The sequence below is a fragment of the Battus philenor genome, unplaced genomic scaffold (assembly GCF_028537555.1).
Source record: "Battus philenor isolate CCGP_79_NKW_IND1 unplaced genomic scaffold, ilBatPhil1.0.hap1 SCAF_10, whole genome shotgun sequence".
Lineage (NCBI taxonomy): Eukaryota > Metazoa > Arthropoda > Insecta > Lepidoptera > Papilionidae > Battus > Battus philenor.
In genome coordinates, this window is record NW_027181662.1 from 14,751,588 (window position 1) to 14,773,224 (window position 21,637).

The 21,637-nt window shown below is 35.4% G+C and overlaps 1 protein-coding gene across 1 annotated transcript; it reads left to right on the forward strand.

The window, feature by feature from the left end:
• The first annotated feature begins 1,174 nt into the window (after positions 1 to 1,174).
• Positions 1,175 to 21,525, forward strand: ALiX (programmed cell death 6-interacting protein-like protein AliX). The gene is made up of 16 exons (XM_068766472.1): positions 1,175 to 1,431; positions 1,600 to 1,718; positions 2,361 to 2,488; positions 7,300 to 7,453; positions 8,144 to 8,268; positions 8,934 to 9,035; positions 10,781 to 10,991; positions 11,822 to 11,945; positions 12,062 to 12,236; positions 12,881 to 13,075; positions 14,558 to 14,686; positions 16,276 to 16,491; positions 16,891 to 17,037; positions 17,712 to 17,861; positions 18,542 to 18,659; positions 18,765 to 21,525. Exons 1-16 carry the CDS (start codon positions 1,232 to 1,234, stop codon positions 18,977 to 18,979), a joined length of 2,508 nt encoding a protein of 835 aa, XP_068622573.1. The 5' UTR covers positions 1,175 to 1,231; the 3' UTR covers positions 18,980 to 21,525.
• The last annotated feature ends 112 nt before the right edge of the window (positions 21,526 to 21,637 follow it).

Below are 21,637 nucleotides of genomic sequence, written 5' to 3' on the forward strand. Positions count from 1 at the left end.
TAGCTTGTTTTAATAACAGATTAAATATAAGCCCGTATAAAAACAAGCTAACTTTTAACATAAATCAACTAAGGTTCAAAAGAACACAGCTATGTACTGTATACTGAATGTACCGACATTTATTCACGGTGTATACTCATTTTTAGCTCGATATTATTAAATAGTGACATAAGTTGTACATTTTCTAATGTTAACAATATCTGGCGAAGAACTTTTATCGGAGACATCTAATCAATCTTTGTGAATAAAAAGAAACTATGTTAAAGTATGAGCATGTTGCAAAAGGAGAACGAATAATATCGATAAATTGTTTTTTAAACTTTAGGTAAGACAGAGGTACCTATAATTGCAGCCACGTGACCAAAATCTTAGTGTTGCTTTATTTGGAAGTATTTGATAAAAATTAAACTATTTAGCTGCTACAACTTTCATATTTTATCGCCCCATTACCAAAGTAAACTGATCGAACACATATTTTAAAGAAAGAGAGAATAAGAACCTAATTAACAATTGACACAATTCGAGTAACAGCTAAATTACGCTGAGCGACTGTGAGAATCTCTCAAAATGTTTTTTCTGCAGATGTATAAATAGCCAAATAATTTTAACAATACAATAATTTCCGATGAAGCTGTAAAAGCCTTAGGGCTAACAGCAAATAGTTTACAGAAACAATACAATAACAATACAGGCATTCAGTAATAGCGTTCCGTATGGACAAGTAACGCGGTTTAATTTTCTTTTGTCTTTTGTTTTATTAGCGATAGAAAACTCCATCTCTACCTCTAAAGTTTTTTTATACCTAAAAGCAATATGACTAGGCCTTGAAATGAGGAAAATGCATTGTTAATTTGTTTCTCAAACATTGTTAATTTGTAAATTATCAACAGACATATGTTGGCCAAAATGAGTTTAAGCTTTAAAAGATTTTAATTTTGTTTAACCCATCGTGGTTTAGTCTAATTTTGTTCATAAAGCACTATTCGGTGAAAAATATTCAAAATGTCGAACATTTAAACATATTTTTTTATTATTAATTCAGTTCATTAATTTATTGAAGAAATAATTGATTTTTTTTTATTTCCATCAATTCGGTTCAGATGTTTCGATTAAAATGATTTAGTTTAATCGGTTTGGAACAACACTGTTCTGTCATCGTCGGCTGTCCCCCGCCGTGACAGTCACGAATGATAATTTCATTTTCAATTCACAAACAAAGTCAGTCGCAGAAATGGCTGCATTGCTGGCTGTTCCGTTAAAAAAGTCATCAGACGTCGATATTGTGAAACCGTTGAAGAATTTAATACAGTCTACGTATAATACAGGAGAAAGCAATGTAGACTACAGCGACGCTATCGAAGAACTCGGCCGTCTTAGAACAAACGCTATTTGGAAGATTTTTGAAAAATCTTCTCTAGATCTTGTTTATAGGTATATTAGTTGTATGACTCATTAATCATTGAATCATTGAAGTAAATGTTTCTTTTCCGACTGTGTATAAAATTGAACTCTTAAAATTGCGATTGATTCAACAGAAATCTTTTTTAATACTACCGGAATAATATTATTCATTATTGATACTTGTGTACTTCTCCGTAGTTATTATGACCAGATCACGTCACTGGAAACGAAGATTCCTCCTCAAGAAGTGCAAATCCCGTTTAAGTGGAAAGATGCTTTCGATAGAGGATCCATATTCGGAACTCGGATGAGCCTCAGTGAGTATAAAACAATTTTTTTTATTTTCCGTGTGTTATTAATTTATTACTAACTACATTTTTTATAAACTATACATTTAGGGTAAGCAAATATCTACCTTGAACTCAGGTATCGTGTTGCGAAAATGATACTAAGTACAAGTACAAAACTATAATATCTATAACATTAATTAATACATATGAAGTTTATAATAAAGTGAATATTTTATATGTGACTATACACGGTAATTGGTTATAGGTGTAAAAGTTTAAAAGGTGTAAATGTATACCTCATTTTTCAATAAAAAGGTTTAAAACTTATACTACCACCTATCCTATTTCCAACAACTGTACAATCAACCTGTACAAGGTGATGACTTTGAAATATGTTTCATTAAATTAATTGTCTATTGAAATGTGACTGTCCAATATGTTCTAACAGTACAAAGTTTACAGGGATAGGTAGTGAATCATAATTATTTTTAATATATAAAAATTTTATTGGTTTTTCTTACTATATCATCATTATATTATTAATAATTTGTGTAACTATTGATTTTTGTAAATGGTTTATTTTATATAAGTTCTTGCTTCTATACCTTTGTAGTTATATATTAAATGTGCAAAAATTTCAAGAATTTACAACAAAATATTTAATTGTAGCTGTGGCATCATTGGCATATGAACGCATGTGCGTCCTCTTCAACATGGCTGCCCTGCAGAGCTGCTTAGCTGCCCAGCAGCCTCTTGACACCGAGGAGTCACTCAAGCTTGCAGCGAAACTGTTACAAGTGTGTACCATGCTTGATATATTATTTTATTTAGATACATGGATATTTTAATATAACATATATTTTTAAATATGTTTTAGCTAAATTTATATCACACATCCAGTGACCTCTTGTGACCTTAAGTATGTCATTGGTTCAACTTTTCGGGGGCCTACCCACACTGTGTCACTTATAGATCAAAGTACAATGAATTAACCCTTTGCACTCTATGCCATTTCTGCGCAGACCTAAAAGCAACTTGAGACATTTTTTAGCGCTTTTCGTGACTTTACTACCGCTAACATAAAATGATTACACACGCAAAGTAACATACAAAACTTTTATATTTTAATACTTAATGTATCTTTACATGTTTACAAGGATAATTTGTTTAACATTATTCTTTGTAATTTTGTTTTGTGTGATATTTTATGTAACAATTGCCAAGATGCATGCCCGGCTTATCGGGACATGTATAACAATAGCATGTTGTTTGATATCTTTTGCCAGGCATACTTCGTTATCATGATTCATGGTAATGGGTAACAAAGACTAACATTTTTAGACTCTATGCCACGGCTGTCAGGTTCAGACTGAGATGAAAAATGCAGTCCCGTTCGTGGCTGCCTACTAATTTGAGATAAGAAAGTTTTATCTCCATTTGAAGGGATATTATTTTACACTTCATAACATTATACAAAGAGAGCTAGGAACCCATGTCCAAGTAACTAAATGTAGACAAGTTGCCAAAGGAACTAAACATAAACAAGTTGAATTGCATGGTGAGTGAGACTCACCTCTCCAGTGCAAAGGTTTTAATAACAAAATAGGTCAATGAATAATAAAATGGGTTACAATTAATAAAATAATTATTTATAATCAAAATTTAAAAATACAATAGAGTATTGTATACTGATGCTACACATCAAGTTGTTTACAGCTAATGGCTGTGAATCTCCTTGAGAAAGTGGTTTAAAAAGGTCAATATTATTACCACTGTCACAATATATTTTGTATGTTTACAATATTTATGATCCATAGTATATTTACAAGGCACTATGAAAATCTGACTGTACCAAAGTTATTGGAACAGAAACAGATTTTTTAATAAAATTCTGCATAACACTATTGGACTACCATTAACAAAAATTCAAAACACATATTAAAACTAAATGGATGGAAAAAGCTTATTTTTCAACAAAGTTATATTTAAACCTGAAGGTATATTTAATAAAGAAATCCTTGGCGATGAGGTCACTATTATGAACTGTAATTACAATATCAGTAAAATAGTTTCAGTATAATATGATGATATTAAAGGTAATATTAGTTTGTAAAGTTGTCCAACCATTATTGTATTAAATTCATTGTGGGCGTTGCACACACTGGCTATTGACATAAATTTTTAATACCATAACAAGTATTATGAGGTATATGTATATTTAGATTGGTAAGAGAGAAGAGGCAAATGAAAAATATGAGTGCTTATAATGGCTTGCCCTCTCCAATACTTCACACTAATAAATAAACGAACCAGTAGTATGTGACAAAATATTTGTATTTATTTTTGTGGTACCCAGTTATTTAGATTGTTTATAATAATATAAACTATATGTGGTTTAATATATATATATATATATATATATATGTATATATATATACACACATACATACATATAGTTGTATAATAGTAAAGAAAAGAGTACAATGGTCTTATTACATAAAGCAATTTCTTACAGACAACAATGTACATATACATGTATATATATATATATATATATATATATATATATATATATATATAGCATATATCATCTTTTCGGCCAATAGACACATATCTATTGGGGGATAAACCATTATCGCCAGGCAGCAGACAGGCAGTTGCAGTGTGGTAGTGAGCTATGCTGCGGACGCTACTGCATATATATATATATATATATATATATATATATATATATATATATATATATATATATATATATATATATATATATATATATATATATTTGATATTTTAAAGGCGTCTGACATTAGTGTGAGATCTATTCCCTTCATAATAGTATATTGTTATGTCCATAAATGAGACAGATGGATAAAGTTAATATAAGAGATATTGTTTGAAACATAGACCTAAAAAAATTAATTTGTATTTTCTCTAACATAAATCATTAGGAAGATGGAATTATAAAATGATAGAAGGAAGAAAAAAAGATATTGTGAACTATGGAAGACGAGGACGAAAATAAAAAATTCATGTGAAAAAATTGTTAAGAAATAAAAAACCACGTTCCCAACAAAATAGGGGTGGAAGGAGAGGTCCCAATAGCGGAGGTCTCATAAAAAAAAACTTAAATCATTATTAATTGTGTAAAAATAATTTCATCACCATTTACAAAAGATATAGCTTGAGGAACATCATTTGACATAGTCCAAAATCTTAATTAATTCTGTAACACTTTTGGGTACAAATAAATATATTTTAATACCCACATAAATAGTTTCATGTGAAAACAGTTATATATGGTGCTCTTATTGATTTTCCCACTGGTAGGCCAACAATGAAACAATGGTCTCATTAAAATGTCATTGCCATTGTTAAAAAATCTTTTCCCATATACAATGTGTTTGGATGTATGTAAAAAGGTTTAATGTTATGAAGGTATAGCTTGTGATCAAATACCTTTAAGGCTTTTACTCCTTCTCTTATCGCTACATTGCACTCATCACGTCGAAGGCCTTACTTAAGCCACCCCAACTTGAAAACATTATCCAAGATAGCCCGTGTAGTCTCATCCTCAACCAGGCATACCTTGCACAGCAGGCTGTTCGCAACACCTAAAATAAACAGATGTTTGTTAAAAAGACCATAACCAAATAAGATCCATGCCATCAGATGTAATGGTAATGCCACAGCTAGGCAGGGTGTTGAAAGCCGGTAGCTTATGGTAGGCAATGTCAGTTGTCCGCATTCATGATTTTTCCAATGCACACCGTATTGACCCTAGTATGCTCCGATCAAGAGATCTGTCCAGATTTTGACGACTATTCCAATCACCTTGTATAAAGTGGTCACTAATATTATATTATCAGGACCAGGATGTAATGTCTGTTCTGTTAACATATTTTACAGAAAAACCGATTGATGTTTACCAAGTAAGAAAAGGACCAATATTTAGCCACTTTTGCACATGCAGTGGTAGTCGTGCAATAAAGGGTACCGCCCGCCAGCCTGCTGATAAATGCGTATGCGGCAAACAATGCGAATCACACAACCGCTATCGCCAAAGTCCCACTCCCACTCCCATTCTCACCCCTCCACGGGGCATCTTCAGGAGTTATGTTACACCGATTAGTGCCAAACAAAGAGTGATATGTACCATTGTTGGCATTGAAAATTTGTATACTAAATAGCAAAACGTTGTTGATAAAGTAGTTGAATATGTGTTGATTACAAATAAAAACGTGTGAATTTTCTGCTCCCCCTAATACACAATTTTTTTTTACTGTATCAGGTCAATAACTTCTGGCAGTACAAAGTCTGCGAAGACAGACAGTAAATAATAATTTATTTCGATATGTCGATATTCAAATTTATAAAACGTTTTTTCTTATGTTATTGTTGTTTTATTTATTATTTTTGGTACCATTAATTTTTGGATATGGTGTACCAGCAAATGAGTTATGGAATTTAAAGTTTATTGGAATTTAAAGTTTTTAAATATGTTAAAAAAATCGATTTTGTCCCTATCATTGATGAACTTTATACATCTGACGTCACTTTTAAGAAACACGACTTAACAACTTGAGGAACATCGGATGATCATAGCATCAGTTCTGGGTTTGGCTTTGGGATAATTGCTTCTCACAAGTTAAACAATAGAATAAGAAATATATTCTTGTATAACTTTTTAAAGAAGAAGTCTCAGATTTATGAAGCTTAACTTAATTAATATTATTTTTTAAACATTAATTATTATTTTTAATATTATTTCAAATCCATTCGTATTTGGATAAAGTGTACTGTACCTTAATTGGCAGAAAATGATCTATACCAGAGTTCCCCAAACTTTTTTGTGTCGTAGACGCCTTGCCATGTTTTTCCGTGTTGGGTAGACCCCCTACTTACCTGATATTGATTTCCTGTAAATTTCTAACTGTAGTGAAGTTTAGTGTTAAAAACTTAAAGTAAAAACACATGTTAATTTAAACATTTATTAATTGAATTTAAATTAAAACTACTCAAAATAAAATTTTGTATCTGTTATGTAAAATATATGTAACAATAAATAAAATAACATAAGCAATAAGTCAATATTTTAGTGAGAAGGATGAACCTGATGCTTTAATAATAAATTATCAACATTTGGCGTCAATTTTGTAAAGGTTAATCTTAAATTTTTTACTTCATAGGTACTTTTATAAATAATGTAAATGTTTTGAAATTATAAGATAGTATGATGTAAGTAAATAGGCACTATCAGTGTATGTGTTGAGATCCACTCTTGTGGACCCCCATTTTCATTTCATGGACCCCCATTTTTTTACGCTGACGTAGACCCCTTGCAGGTTGTCATAGACAACTTCGGGAATCACTGATCTATACATTCACTTATTTAAAACTTTAACACGTGAAAATATATATACCGACAATTTATAAGTAATTGTCAACATATGTTACAATAACAAAAAAAATTATAATAACGTAAGTTTATGAAGTCTATATGAAAAAAATAATCGGCTTTGTCCCTATCAGCAATTAAAGTTAATATTTAAATATGTTCTTATGTTACATAGTTGTTTTGTGAAATAATATGGTATTTGTATGGTTTCAGCAAGCGGCTGGGATATTCGCATACCTAAAGGCGAACATACTGATGGCAGTACACCAGGACCCCACACCTGATCTTAACCCGGAGACACTGCATGCACTGTCGCAGTTGATGCTGGCGCAGGCTCAGGAGGTCATCGCCTATAAATGCATTCGAGGTGACCTTTGCTCTTAAATCCTTTTTACTGCATCTAAAATGTATACTGCAACTTAACTGCAAAGTGACTACCTCTTAAACTATATGAAAAAAAAAACTGTATATGAAACAATCAATAAAATTAAAATATATTTAACAAAGGCCACATTGAAAAGCTCTCATTGTGCCATGAAGAGTGACACGCTCGGGATTTCTCTATGAGATCGAATCAGCAAAAAGATCTGTAGACAATTGAAATATAACCCAGCGGAATGGCAAGATAAAGTGGCAATAGGCAGACCATAGGCCCGCAGAGGCCTTGAGATTCTGGAGTGAAGACCACAGATTAGCTAGCAACCTACGACTTTCTTAACAAGTTCTTCGGAAGTCGCCGGATGCAGTTGAACAGAAGACTTAGTGATAATCATAAGCATACGCTGGTTACTGGCCGTTACTAACCAATAACCTTGAAAAATTATGGGAGTGGCTAACGTCCAACAGTGAACATCCTATGGCTGATATGATGATGATAAACCATAGTTTAAAAATATTAATACAAGTAACGGTTAGTAGGCCAGTACGAGTAAGAGCAGTATGAGGAGGTTCAACAGGTGCCATTAAAAATCTATGTGGATGTCCAGCGGTGGAAGTTTTACAGTTGAAAAAATGATGATGATGGTGATAGAAGTAAACCAAGTTATATGTTTTACAGACGAAATGAAAGAGAGCATGGTGGCCAAGGTGTGCGCGCAATGCGAGGAGTTGTACACTGACGCGGTGCGCTGCATGCAGAAGGAGCAGCTAAAGCACATGTGGGAGCGAGACTGGATCCTTGAGGTTAGTTTAAAATAAATAAATCAAACAAACCTTCATTCACTAGCAACTATTTGAGTTATATATTCATATATATTCATACCAACTTCCATTTCCATTTTTTATATGCTTCCCCCCCCCCTTTTCGGGGACTCTCAATCCCCCCTGCCATATGGTAAAGGAATGTTTCAACTCTTCTTTTATACTTCACAATCTCATTACCTTCCTAGATCACAGTTTGTTACATTATCACAGTTTTGACTTGCTTTGTTTATTAGGTTGTCTATAAAACAAGCCTGTCCTGGAACTTTCCACTCTTGTCCATTTCTAAGAATTATTCTTCCATTGAAATACAATAGAAGTTATTTATAAGTAAAACTGGCCTTGTCTCCATTAAAAGCTTCATCCCCTACTGAGGGCCACCCCCTTAAAATCACTGTAGTACCTATGGTCTAAATACAAGACTACCTATGATAGTAAAATATTACTATATATTGTTAATAATAAAGTAAAATCTTTTTTGACTAACAATGCATTTAAATTTATACCTTAAAACAATTGCAGTAAGATTTACTTTTTAATAAGGAATGATTTGATTGATATAAGTACGCCATATTAAAGCAGTGAGGAGTATTGATTGAGAAGACATATTAATAATTCGCATTCTTATGTTTTTATATGATTTGTAGACAATGGGGAAGCAGACGGCATTCAAGGGCCTGACTCAATACTACCAGAGCCAAGTCTGCCGCGCCAACAAGTCCGTCGGTGAAGAAATCGCTCGCCTACAGGTCAATATTATATTTTCTACATAGTTTTCCATTACTATCATATTGTTAATGCAATAAAGTAAATTTTTGGTTTGCTTATACAGGATGATTGGTTATAAGTACTAACCTACCTACTGTAAAATTTTGGTACATGGCACACCATATACAAATATCAAGGGTTTCAGATATAATAAATAACATGATAATGTATTACAGTCCCGGCCATTAGTATTGCACATAGACCTTTGGACCTCTGTCGCACGAAATACGACTGACAAAACGTCACATAGGTAGTGTGGGACAGAGATAGTGCTCTACGAAGCCGAAATTAGCCGATTGTCTCTTTCCAAAAGTCGATGTGTAATATTTATCGCCGGGTACTGTAAAAGCGTTTTTGAAATTCGGATTACATATAGAAATGAATTATTGTTTATATATGTCGGTGCAGACTTTGTATTAAGTTATTGTTCTATTCGCAGACAATTGTAAAAATAAATTAATATAGGATATTACAGAGTGATCACTTTATTTAGAGTGATTAGAAGTAGGTGTCAAAGCTTGATTTTTGGCTTAAATGGGCTACAACCACTCTAACCCATTTACACCTATAACCAAACATCCTGTATGTTACGATTGTGAGGAATAAACTGTTTATTTAATTTTTTTTGCCATGTTTTGTTACTGGTAACTAGATGTTATACTTTCAACTAACAGTTAAAAAATTTATTCTTTGCATCCCCAAAGACACGCATTTGTCGCTTAAACAACAGATTCTCACATCTGTTAAGTTTTAAAATACCACGAAAAGGATGGACAATTTGAAAAAAAAAACAAAATTGAATGTTTAACAAAACATTCTACTCGGAACAATCTTTATTGTGAATTACATTGGAAATATTTGTCTTAAGTATTATCTTATTGTAGTGCAGTGTTTCCCAATACGAAGGCCACATTCAACAGAAGCTCAATGTATAGCTCATATGTCTAGCAAAAATCTCACCCATTTAAAGCCATAACAATCACCCTGTATAGTTTTTTTTGATGACCCCTGCTATTGGGGGCCTCTCGTACCCCTATTTATGGTGGGACAGGGACTTTATTTGCAATTTAATTTTTCACATGATTTTTTATTTTCTCTCTCTTCTTTCATATTTTACTTTCTCTTTCGGTCTATCATCTATCTATCATGCTACATTTCTACTTTCTTACCCTTTTGCTTTGTTCATCTATCATTCTTTCCTGTTTTCTCTTTACATTTTTTCATTTTACATTTTTATTTTACAGTTTTACTTATTTTCTATTATACATTATATATCACATTTGAGTTTTATTTTATCACATAAATTTGGATTTTTATTTTTTTGTATAACGTTTTTAACTATTTTCTTGCAACAAGTGAGGAATTCTTTCCTAGTTTCTTTTTCGCCTATCAGGGAGGCTATTGTCTCCTCCCTGATTTTAACGCCAGACCGGCACTCGCATTCGAGCCGGAGTCCCCCGAATGCGGGACACTGGGCCACAAGGTGGATCACGGTCTGGTCCACGCCCGGTTCACAAAAGCACGAGGGGTCCTCCTTGAGCTTGAATCTGTGGAGGTACTCAGAGAATGCCCCGTGAAGAGCTGGGCCGAGACCGTGTCCACCTCGATACTGCGGAGCACGCGGTAGGCTGAAATGGCGTATACCCTGTATATTTAAAAATGCTATTATTTTTGTTACAGCAAAAAATGTACCAATTTTATGTTTAATTAATGGTGACGATGTTAGTTGGCAGTGGAAAACCTGAAGGGCATGGGCCACCTCACCGTGGTGACCGAGACCTACGTGAAGGCGAACCGGCAGCTGGCAGCGGCGCGACGCGACAACGACTTCATATATCACGAGCGCATTCCCGACGCACAGAGCCTGGAGCCCGTACCCCGTGCGCCCATTGCTAAGGCACTGCCTCTTCAGGAACGCTGGTCGCACCCCTACAAAGGTCAGGACACCAAACACACACATCCTACTTCTTACCTCGCCCTAGGTATTTAGGTTTTTTTTTATGGCCCCCGCTATTGGGAGCCTCTCGTACCCCTGTTTTGTTTGGGACAGGGACTTTATTTACAAATAATTTTTTCATGGTTTTATCTTTATTCTACACTCATTTTCATTCTTCTCAATTTCTGTTATTCTTTCCTTTTATCCTTCACGATATCTAGCAATATTTTTTTTTGTTCTTTTACTCCTTGCTTTCATCGCCTTCCTTTCCTCATCTTTTTTACTCTTTGGTGGCTAGGTACAATTTTATTTCTAATCTTTATTTTATTCTTACATTTCTATCATTATCTTTTGATATTACAGATTTGTTTAGATTAGACTTTTTTCTTTTACATGTGCATTTTGGTTCAAGTTTTCCTATTTAGTTATTTAGTTAGTAGACTTGTCAGACTCTATCGATCACGGAGTTGCTATAAGAACCAAGACCACCCACGTAGCTCGAAGAACTGCTCGTCTGTAGTGGCAGGGTACATTACTCGTGCAACGGATTGTCATTGGGTCTGAAAATTATCAATGACCATGATCCGGTAGATGCAGTGTGGGTTGACCTCCTACAAGGTAGACCGGTGAAATAGTTAAATTGAGAAGTAATTGGATGCGGTGAGGGTAAAACCAATCATCGTGATGATCTTTGATTATTATATGATGATGAAAGCCAGGACTCGAAATAACTTATTTAAAGTCAACTAATGACAATGTAACTTATGATTAGATTCTCTTGTTTCCACTGGATGTATTCTGGAGATGATATAAGGAGTTTGTTATTTGCAGACCTGTTCGAGAAGCTGGTGCCAATGCCGGTGCACCAAGCCCTGCAGGCGAGTGCGGCGCGGCGCGCTGACCTCGTAAACGCTGAGATCAATAAACTCAGAGAGGCCACTCAGCTGCTGAACAGGTGTGTTAGCTTTTTATTCAAATCCTGGATTGATGAGACGACCTTTTAATATAAACCGTTAAAAATATTATAGCTGTTTGTTTTATGTTTGTATCATGTTCAACCACATCCTACAGTATCCTGGCGTCACTGAACCTGCCCGCATGCCTAGAGAGCGCTGGTGGGGCGCTGCCCGATTCCATCCGTGAGAAGGCAGCAGCGGTACGCGAAGCCGGCGGGCTGTCTGCGTTGCAGTCCCTCATGTCCGAGCTACCTGAGCTGCTGCAACGGAACAAGGATATTTTGGACGAGGTATACATACCCAAAGTTTACTAACAATCCTTACAAAATACAAATATTTATACAGGATGTTTGGCTATAGATCCAATAGCCGTAATGAATATACATTGGGGAGATAATGAGTTCCGAACGCATCCTGATTTTGAAATATGATCTCTACGGTCACATTTTCACAAATATAGTTATATTAATTAAATATCATCCTGTATTTTCTCTATTAGATAATTAATGTATTTATTTTTTGTATAACTCAGAGTTATATGTCTATTGTATACACATTGCAAGCGCATGTATATAGTAGTTTGCATTGTTGTTCACATTCATTATAGTTAATAACTAAATGTAATTATATATACAGGGTGATTGGTTATAGCTGTAAAAGTTTGTAAAACCTTTACATATATTTCCAATCAACCTATATTAAGTGATCTAATGTTAATATATTTTTATATATTGACTGTCTAATATTTTTTTTGTAATAGAAATGAATTGTTTTTGTTTTATAAATATTTATATATATTTCATTATTGTATGTACAGTTTTCTGAGGGGTTATTTAGTGTTTACATATATCAAGAAATTAGTTATTATTACATAAAGTAAAAAATAGTTATGTTAAAAAAAGAATTGGGTGTACATATATTGTGTTTGTTTCAGGCTGAGCGAATGCTACGCGAGGAACGGGAAGCGGACGATACCCTGCGAGCCCAGTTTGGAGCGCGCTGGACTCGTAGCGAGTCGGCCTCCTTGACCGAGTCCTTCCGAGCCAACGCCGCCAAGTACTCGCAGATCATCGACAACGCCATCCACGCTGACTCTATCGTGCAACAGAAGTTCCAACAACACAAGGAGGTTGGTGTGGTCAACAAAAAATTTATGTCAAAATCAACTTTGCTTACTGATTTTACAGGACGTGCAAACAAGGGTTTATTTAATGTGTCCTAAGAAAAAAGGATCAGTCTTAATTCTCAAAATGGTCAATGTGAACCCATGAGGTTCCATGGCAGATTTGTCTAGGGCAGGGCTTCTTAAACTTTTGTCATTCACGGCCCCATTTAAGATTGCGAGTTTCTTGACGACCCCATACAAATATTAAAGAGAAATTAATTAATTTTTTTAATCATTCATTTATTATGTAAAATGTACATATACATATGAAAATATACAGTTTTAACATTCATTTTGAAACATACAAAAACCTAATATTAAAAATTGCACAAAAATTTTTAAAGTTGTATTTATATTAGTTTAAAACCTTCAACAAATGCGCGTGTCTAGACGCTGCAAGTTCACTGTATTCCAACTCCAGTGATGTTATAAAATGGTATATATAAATATAATTAAAATCTCTCGACCCCAGAACTTCGCTACACGACCCCATTTGGGGTCGCGACCCATAGTTTAAGAAGCCCTGGTCTAGGGTCTTCGTTGGTGTAACAAAAAACATGGTTCACAATTAGCAAGCCAGTAGTCTGGTCTGTTGGTCTGAATGTGTGAATAATAAAGTCTCAGAAGATCTAAGACCTTCCATTTCTTAGTTTTAAATCTAAAATTAAAAGTGTTTTATTAAGTAATTTTAATTAAAGGGTTTAAGAGTTTATAGTTGAATGAAATTTGAGGAACTTGGTTTTTTGTTTCTAAGAGATCAAAGAGAAATTTCCAATCTTAACGACCGAAATCGACAGAATACCAAAGCAGGTTGTTTAACAAAAAAACACAAAATACAATTCCATGAAGATGACCAATGTGAAGGTCAAACTCCCAAAGAACTAGTTCCAAAACTGCTGATGGTTCCAACTCCTGTACCTTCTTAGAAGACTTGAACATTAGCATAGCAACACCGCTAGGTAATCACATCACAGTGTTACAACCTAAATTTGTTGGACTCGTTTACATTTGTTTTTTTTTTTCTATTTATCGTTCTCCCCGCATTGAGGAAAGCGATGTTACAAATTCGAGAAAAAAGAAGTTTTACATTTTAATTCTACATTCTCTTTCGCTCTTCATATTATCGTTCATTCATTCTTTTTATGCTTCACATGATCGGTCATTCTTTCATCTACATTCATAGATCACAAATCACAGTTTCTTATATTAATTATCACAAACTCTTTATCGTTTATATGATTTGTATAATAATGTACGTATGAAAAGAATTGTTAAACATACTTTAAAAGAGCAACTGTTGAGTTTTTGGCCAGCTCTTAACAGATCAGCTTTCAAAGCCTTGTAAGTAGGTATTATAAACCGGGATACCTGATTATGTCTTCATCAGGTCTTTATCAGGCTAGATTACTGTGTTAAGTAAGGGAAAAATTTGTTTTTGATTTACAGAACATTGCGCTGTTGAGCAGCAGCGAGGGAGAACTGCAAGCAGGCGTGCCTGCAGCGCCGGCTGGTGACGTCGTGGACTCGGGCAGCGACACCGCACCGCTTCGTGAGCTACACACTTACATGGACGATGTAAGTCATCACCCACCGACGGCATTAATCCATCACACACCTATGTTATACAAAACCGAAGAAAATAGAGGAGGTACAGCGGTGTAGATAACACTATAGTACAACGGCTTCGAGTGCCGGTCCGGCGTTGAAATCAGGGAGGAGACAATAGCCTCCCTGATAGGCGAAAAAGAAACTAGGAAAGAATTCCTCGCTTGTTGCAAGAAAATAGTTCAAAACGTTATACAAAAAAAATAAAAATCCAAATATACAATTAGAAATGTGATAAAATAAAACTCAAATGTGACATATAATGTATTATAGAAAATAAGTAAAAATGTAAAATGAAAAAACGTAATAAGAAAAGAGGAAAGAATGATAGGTGAACAGAGCAAAAGGGTAAGAAAGTAGAAATGTAGCATGAAAGATAGATAATAGACCGAAAGAGAAAGTAAAATATGAAAGAAGAAAGAGAATATAAAAAAAATCATGTGAAAAATTAAATTGCAAATAAAGTCCCTGACCCACCATAAATAGGGGTACGAGAGGCCCCCAATAGCGGGGGTCATAAAAAAACACTATAGTACATGATAATGTAATAGTGGAAGGTAGTGGGGTGTTCTTGATCAAAAAGAAAAAAAATATGTAGTGGACAGTCAAGTTTCATTAGCAGCAAACTTCTTTTTTAAAAGCTATGTTGTACACTATAGTTATTTAACAACATATGTTGAACTTGGAGCCGATTTTTGGACTCTAACCCTAATGAAGAGCGATTCAGCTTGAAGGATTTTGGGAGTCTATCTCTAATGAAGAGTGATTACTCTTGAAAGATTTTGGGACTATCTCTAATGAAGAGTGATTCCTCTTGAATGATTTTGGGACTCTATCTCTAATGAAAAATGATTCCTCCTGAGCTGATTATGGGAGTCTATCTCTAATAAAGAGCAAATTCCCTTGAGTTGATTTTTGGACTGTAACTCTAATGAAGAGCTATTCCTCCTTAGTTGATTTTGGGACTCCATCTCTAATAAAGAGTGATTCCTCCTGAGTTGATTTTGAGACTCTATCTCTAATGAAGAGTGAATCCTCTTGAATGATTTTGGGACTCAATCTCTAATAAAGACTGATTCCTCTTGAATGATTTTGGGACTCTGGTTCTAAGCTAGAACTCTGGTGAGAGACTTGGAAATAACCGACATTGACCCGATGTCCTTTGAGTTGTTTTTCTCAGACAGGATATTCGGATCTCTCATCATCTTCCAGAAACCGCGTCAAAGAGCAGTTTATACATGTTATCTCTTGCTTAGTTTATGTATTAATCTGCAATAAACTGTCTGATATACTTATAATTAGATAATACACTATAAAATACATTTTCTTTACATACATATATATTTATGGCTTAAAACTATAAATTTTGAAAAATGGCTTGAACGATCGTGAATAGGACATTCCTGTCATATAATACATTTTTTTATGAACTATCTCAAAAACTAATAGCGTTTAGGTAATTTGGCGAATAATATTATATATTAAGAAATGTAATTTAGTGAAGCAGCAGCGATATACCAACTACTTTTCATTCCTGATACACATTGAAATGTTCCCAGGTGGAGGCTTTGAAAGCAGAACGCGACAGTATAGAGACGGAGCTGAAGGATGTAACGGTCGACCTGCGAGAGAAGTTCCTGTCTGCCCTGGCAGCGGATGGGGCGCTGGACGAGCCGGCGCTGTCTGCAGCTGCGCTTGGAGCTGCCCTGGCGCCGCTGCAGCGCCGCGTGGCGGACACCCTGCGCCGACAGGAGACGCTCGTCGCAGACATTCAGGTACACCTTCCTTCTTAACCCACGAACGATCTTTACCGTTTTGTTTCAGTAGGTCCGCACAGATTTAACTAGTCGCATATCTTGTTTGCGTAAAACTGGAAATTTTTTAAGAGGCTATTTTTGTCCATATTCTTTACAAAAGAAGTTCTATTGTAAAATGTTGAATTTGGAATTACTTTCTTGCTGTCCTACCACTGTATACCACGGTCTGTTGGAGAAGACTTGCTTATTCTCAGTCGAAGGTCGATGTGCCATATTTATCGCCGGGTACATGCATTAGATCTCTATTACGGTGTCTATGAGTCAATAAAGTTATAACATTTAATCCAAATTTTAACTGAAACTGTTTTAGATACGTAATATATAAAAGAAGTAGTAAAGAATGTTCTTTTTGAACAGAGGGCTCATTGCGCTCTGATGGCGGCGAGAGGTGGCGCTAGTGGACGCGACGCAGCGCTGGGCCGCCTGTGCGCTGCCTACGACGCCTACCAGGACCTCACCGGCAACCTTAAGGAAGGCGTCAAGTTCTATAATGACTTAACTCAGGTACAGTCAGCGGCATATTTCTAGTTTTTAACATGTTTCACTACACATAGGTCGCGTGTTCGATTTCCGGGATACAATTCACGCTTCATTTATTATAAAGGATTGGAACTGCTCAAAAAAGTTTTAGAAGGATGGTCTGCTGCGTTCTCTGCATAACATAATACAGCACTGTGATCATCAACCTGCCATTCAAGTGGGGTGATTATGGTATATCCCCCCATAGATATCTTTGGGGAAGCCTTGAAGTGAGTATATATGGGCTAAAATGATGTCAACTACATGAAGACTATACTCCTCAGTCACAGTTATCTGGTTAACTACCAGATTAGTTCCATTTCTGTAGCAAAGATTTGGCTTATTATGTAACATATATAAACTGAAATAAAAGATATCGGTTAAAAAATTAGTGCAAGTGTACAAAGTTGAGTCTCTGATAGCCGTACGTACAATCCCTCAAGTAAACCTAATTCAGGTATTTGACTTAATGAGACAAACATAAATTTTGTTTTGAAACATCATACAAACAAATTTAAATAATACAAAATTAATGATACTATATTAGGTTGATATTGGGCGCTGTTAGGTGAAAAATCTTCGTTGGACCTAGCTCATATTGTTCACATTGGGCAAGTCTTAATTGATATGTACAGTGATCAGTGTTCTTCATTTTCCAGCTGCTGGTAGCGTTCCAAAACAAGGTGTCAGACTTCTGCTTCGCGCGCAAAACAGAGAAGGAGGAGCTGCTGAAGGACCTCACGCAGGAGGCTTCGCGTGGTACTCAGCGCCCCGCCCCCTCGCCTCCCGCACACCACTCCGTCAACGAGGTAACGCACACCTATATACCTATACTTATAAAGATATATTCAAACAGCAGGGGACGTCCATAGTGTATTTACAAGGCACCGTGAAAAACTGACTGTACCAAAGTTTCGACTGCAAAAAGTCTAATTCATTTGTTATAAACGGAACCATTTAAAAAATTCAATAAAGGAATATTTAAATGACAAGAAACCTTGGCAGTGATGTCGCCTGGTTATTTTGTTTTCATTTGGGCTATATCTGATAGCGTATTTGTTTATACAAATACACTATCAGATATGTGTTATATATGTGTTAAAATTTATTAAAAGATATGTTGTGGTGTTTCGTCCTGCTTCTTCTCCATAACTATAACACCTTGCGAGTAGTGCCAAAAATAAAATGGAATAAAAACATAAATAATAAGTTGACTATCAATAAGAGTAACTGGTACAAGTTCCAATGTTGAATAAATTAATTTCATATTTATCTTTTATAGGGAGTTCACGCTCCGTATTACTGGCCAGTACAATCACTATTCTCTTTAGTGCAAAATTATTTTTCAAAGTTTCAAATTCGGACGCCATTGGTGAAGTAGTCTTTGTGTTAAAGTCCACGCATTAATAGAACATATATGATACTTACAGACTTTAATAGCTTCGTTTGGTTCAGGGATCCTAATAATTATATGTACTTTGTTTTATAGCCCCCCGCAGTGAAGAAGGAGGCGCCTCCCCGCCCCCCACCGCCTTCGACTGGTTCCCCCGCGGCGACGGCTCCGACTGCAGCCCCCAGTACGCTGCCCTATCCTTCGCAGCCTCAAGGTTAGTTAAAACCAAATAAATATAAACCCAGTAATAAGCTTTACTTATGGTTAAAAAGATTAAATACGATGTTCATCATAATAATTGCTATAATTTTGTTGTTAGGAATGCCGTTGCCGTACGGAGCCCCGGGTGCGCCATACCCGATGTACGCGGCGCCGATGCCCACGCTGTATAACCCGTACGCCACGCTGCCGTACCCTCACCACGCGCCACGCGGCGCCCCGGCTTACCAGCCCTACCAGTACCCGCAGCCCTACGCACCAGCCGGCTACCCGCAGGCACCGCCACCTGGATACAATCCCTTCCCGCAACAGTAAACCCACTCAAACTCACACCCAAACACACCATCACATACGCTTCAAATTGGTCCATTAAATATAAGAAGTAAACATTTATATGCACTCGGGCCCGTAAGAGCGTTTGTAACTGTCGCCGAGTGTACCGGTACAGTCAACGTCAATAATCATCATGTTAGCAGATAGACGCCCATAGCATAACATTTAAATTGGCATAATAAATGTAACATGCAAACATTGTTACTCGCTTGGAGACCTTTGTCATAATTGTCGTCGACTGTACCGGTACAGTCAACGTCAATAATCATCATGTCAGCAGATAGACGCCCATAGCATAACATTTAAATTGGCATAATAAATGTAACATGCAAACATTGTTACTCGTTTGGAGACCTTTGTCATAATTGTCGTCGACTGTACCGGTACAGTCAACGTCAATAATCATCATGTCAGCAGATAGACGCCCATAGCATAACATTTAAATTGGCATAATAAATGTAACATGCAAACATTGTTACTCGTTTGGAGACCTTTGTCATAATTGTCGTCAACTGTACCGGTACAGTCAACGTCAATAATCATCAAGTACATAGATATAGACCTTCCCCAAATATCGCAACGAGTTGATAGACCAAGCAGACGCAAGGTAGGATGTGTTAATGCAATAAAGCAAAATGCAGTACAATCTATGAAGAAAATAGATTTCCATCTATATGCTGACTCATCATAATATCTTAAAAACTAAGAGGCTTAGTGATTTCAAATTTAGAAGGAATAATTATTTAATATAGAACATTTCGACTAAGAATGATTTTTACGAAATTCCACCCATAAAAGAAGTTAACAGAATGATCGTTTTAAAAAAATTCAACATTAAACTAAACCTTCTATAAGTATAAAATATGGTCTGAATGTATTTTTCAGGTTTTTAATTTGGTTGAAGTTTATTAAATTCAACCCGCAAGGTGGATTGAGGGAGCGTCCATTAAAAAAAATATATTAAGCTATACTTTGATACGTATGAAACTGCCTGATTAAATTTTTGGCATTTTAAAATTATGTTGGAATATACGAAATTCCACAACCTAAAGGAGTTGAAAAGGCTTTATTTAACTTCTCGATGCGTATATTCATAATATATGTCAAGTTTTCATATGATATACTGACAATATATAGTCATGTGCTCTTTCAGATATTTGGTGCCGATTGGCAGTTGCCAGTGCTCATTTGTTAGAGGCATAATATTAAAATCTTAACTCATGATTGTTTTTAAGAGTGTATTTTATTTTCTTTCTGCAGCATTTTTAAATAATTCTCCTAGCTATTCTATTGCATTTGACTGTAACTTGTCACTGATATTTAAGTGTTACGATCACTTCTGGTTGCGTAGAATAATATTTTAAGCTAAATAATTGTTTAACACATTAGTCGTTAGATGGCGCTTATATGTATTTACGAAGTTAAAATGAATTTGTAAGCGCTTATATATGATCGACGAGATCTATCGACTTTTCCATATAAGGTAATATGAAATTGATAATTAAAAGATGAAGTTTTTAAAATATACACAAAGTTAAATTAAGAGTAACCTGTCCAGTTTGAAATTAGCCGAAGAATAAACGACGAATTGGGATCTAAGTTGTTTAAGTTTTAATGTTAAAGTTACAATTGACGCTTCTTTAGGGTCGCCTGACCCGTACCCGGTGCCGGCTTATTTATCGTTAATGCATTTTATATTTAAGGAACTAACACGATGTTATTGTGCACGGCATGTGATTTGGCACATGGGAAATATTACTATCACCAAACTATTAGAGTATTGCGATGAAGACATGGTTATAAACATAATTGAAGACAGCACGTCTTGGCTAGATAGACTTACTTTTCTGACCGACGTGCCAAATCAAATGCCGGATACGAATCGAGATAAGGTGAATAGATGGACTAAGGGTAGAGATGAAGTGGGCGTATCCACATGAATCAAAGGGTTCGGCCTACGTAATAATGCAATTTAATTGAAGTTGTGATACAGTACAGGGCTGGTAACAGGCGTGGGTCGCAAAGTAAAATTTATGTAGATTACTGTCGACGCCAAAACAATATCTACTATGTGCGAAGATTATTAAGGCTTATTTTCCTTGCTCGTTAGATCTTGCAATTATGTTCACTTAAACAATATTGTTTTCATAATACCTACCGGGACCGCTGTACCGCGCCTTAGGTACACGCACGAGGCGGGGATAGTATCCACCGTTACGTCAGTCAACGCTTATGCTCTTTATTTTTGACTACTAAAGACGAAGGGCTTGCTTATTATCTCACTATAATATCGTGGAGAATTAGTTTTATATCACCAGTAAACTGACTTCCTTTACGACGCCCCTCGCGCTATATGACCCCTGCGTTAACATAAAAGTAGAGATATATAAACACATTCGAAATTCAAGCATAACATATTTACCAGTAACACAGCACACGTTTTTATTATATATATTGTTTAGTTATAGTACATTTGCGTTAAGAAAGTATTAGCTCATCTGCGTCAAACGGCTTAGCCACGCCTCTTGGTATATGTCGTATTATTTTTTTAAATTGCCAAAGTAGATGTCTGTACGTTTTTAAGGGCTTACTTCAAATGGCACACGGCTTTATATTTAGATGTCTGGTCTATCAATGCGT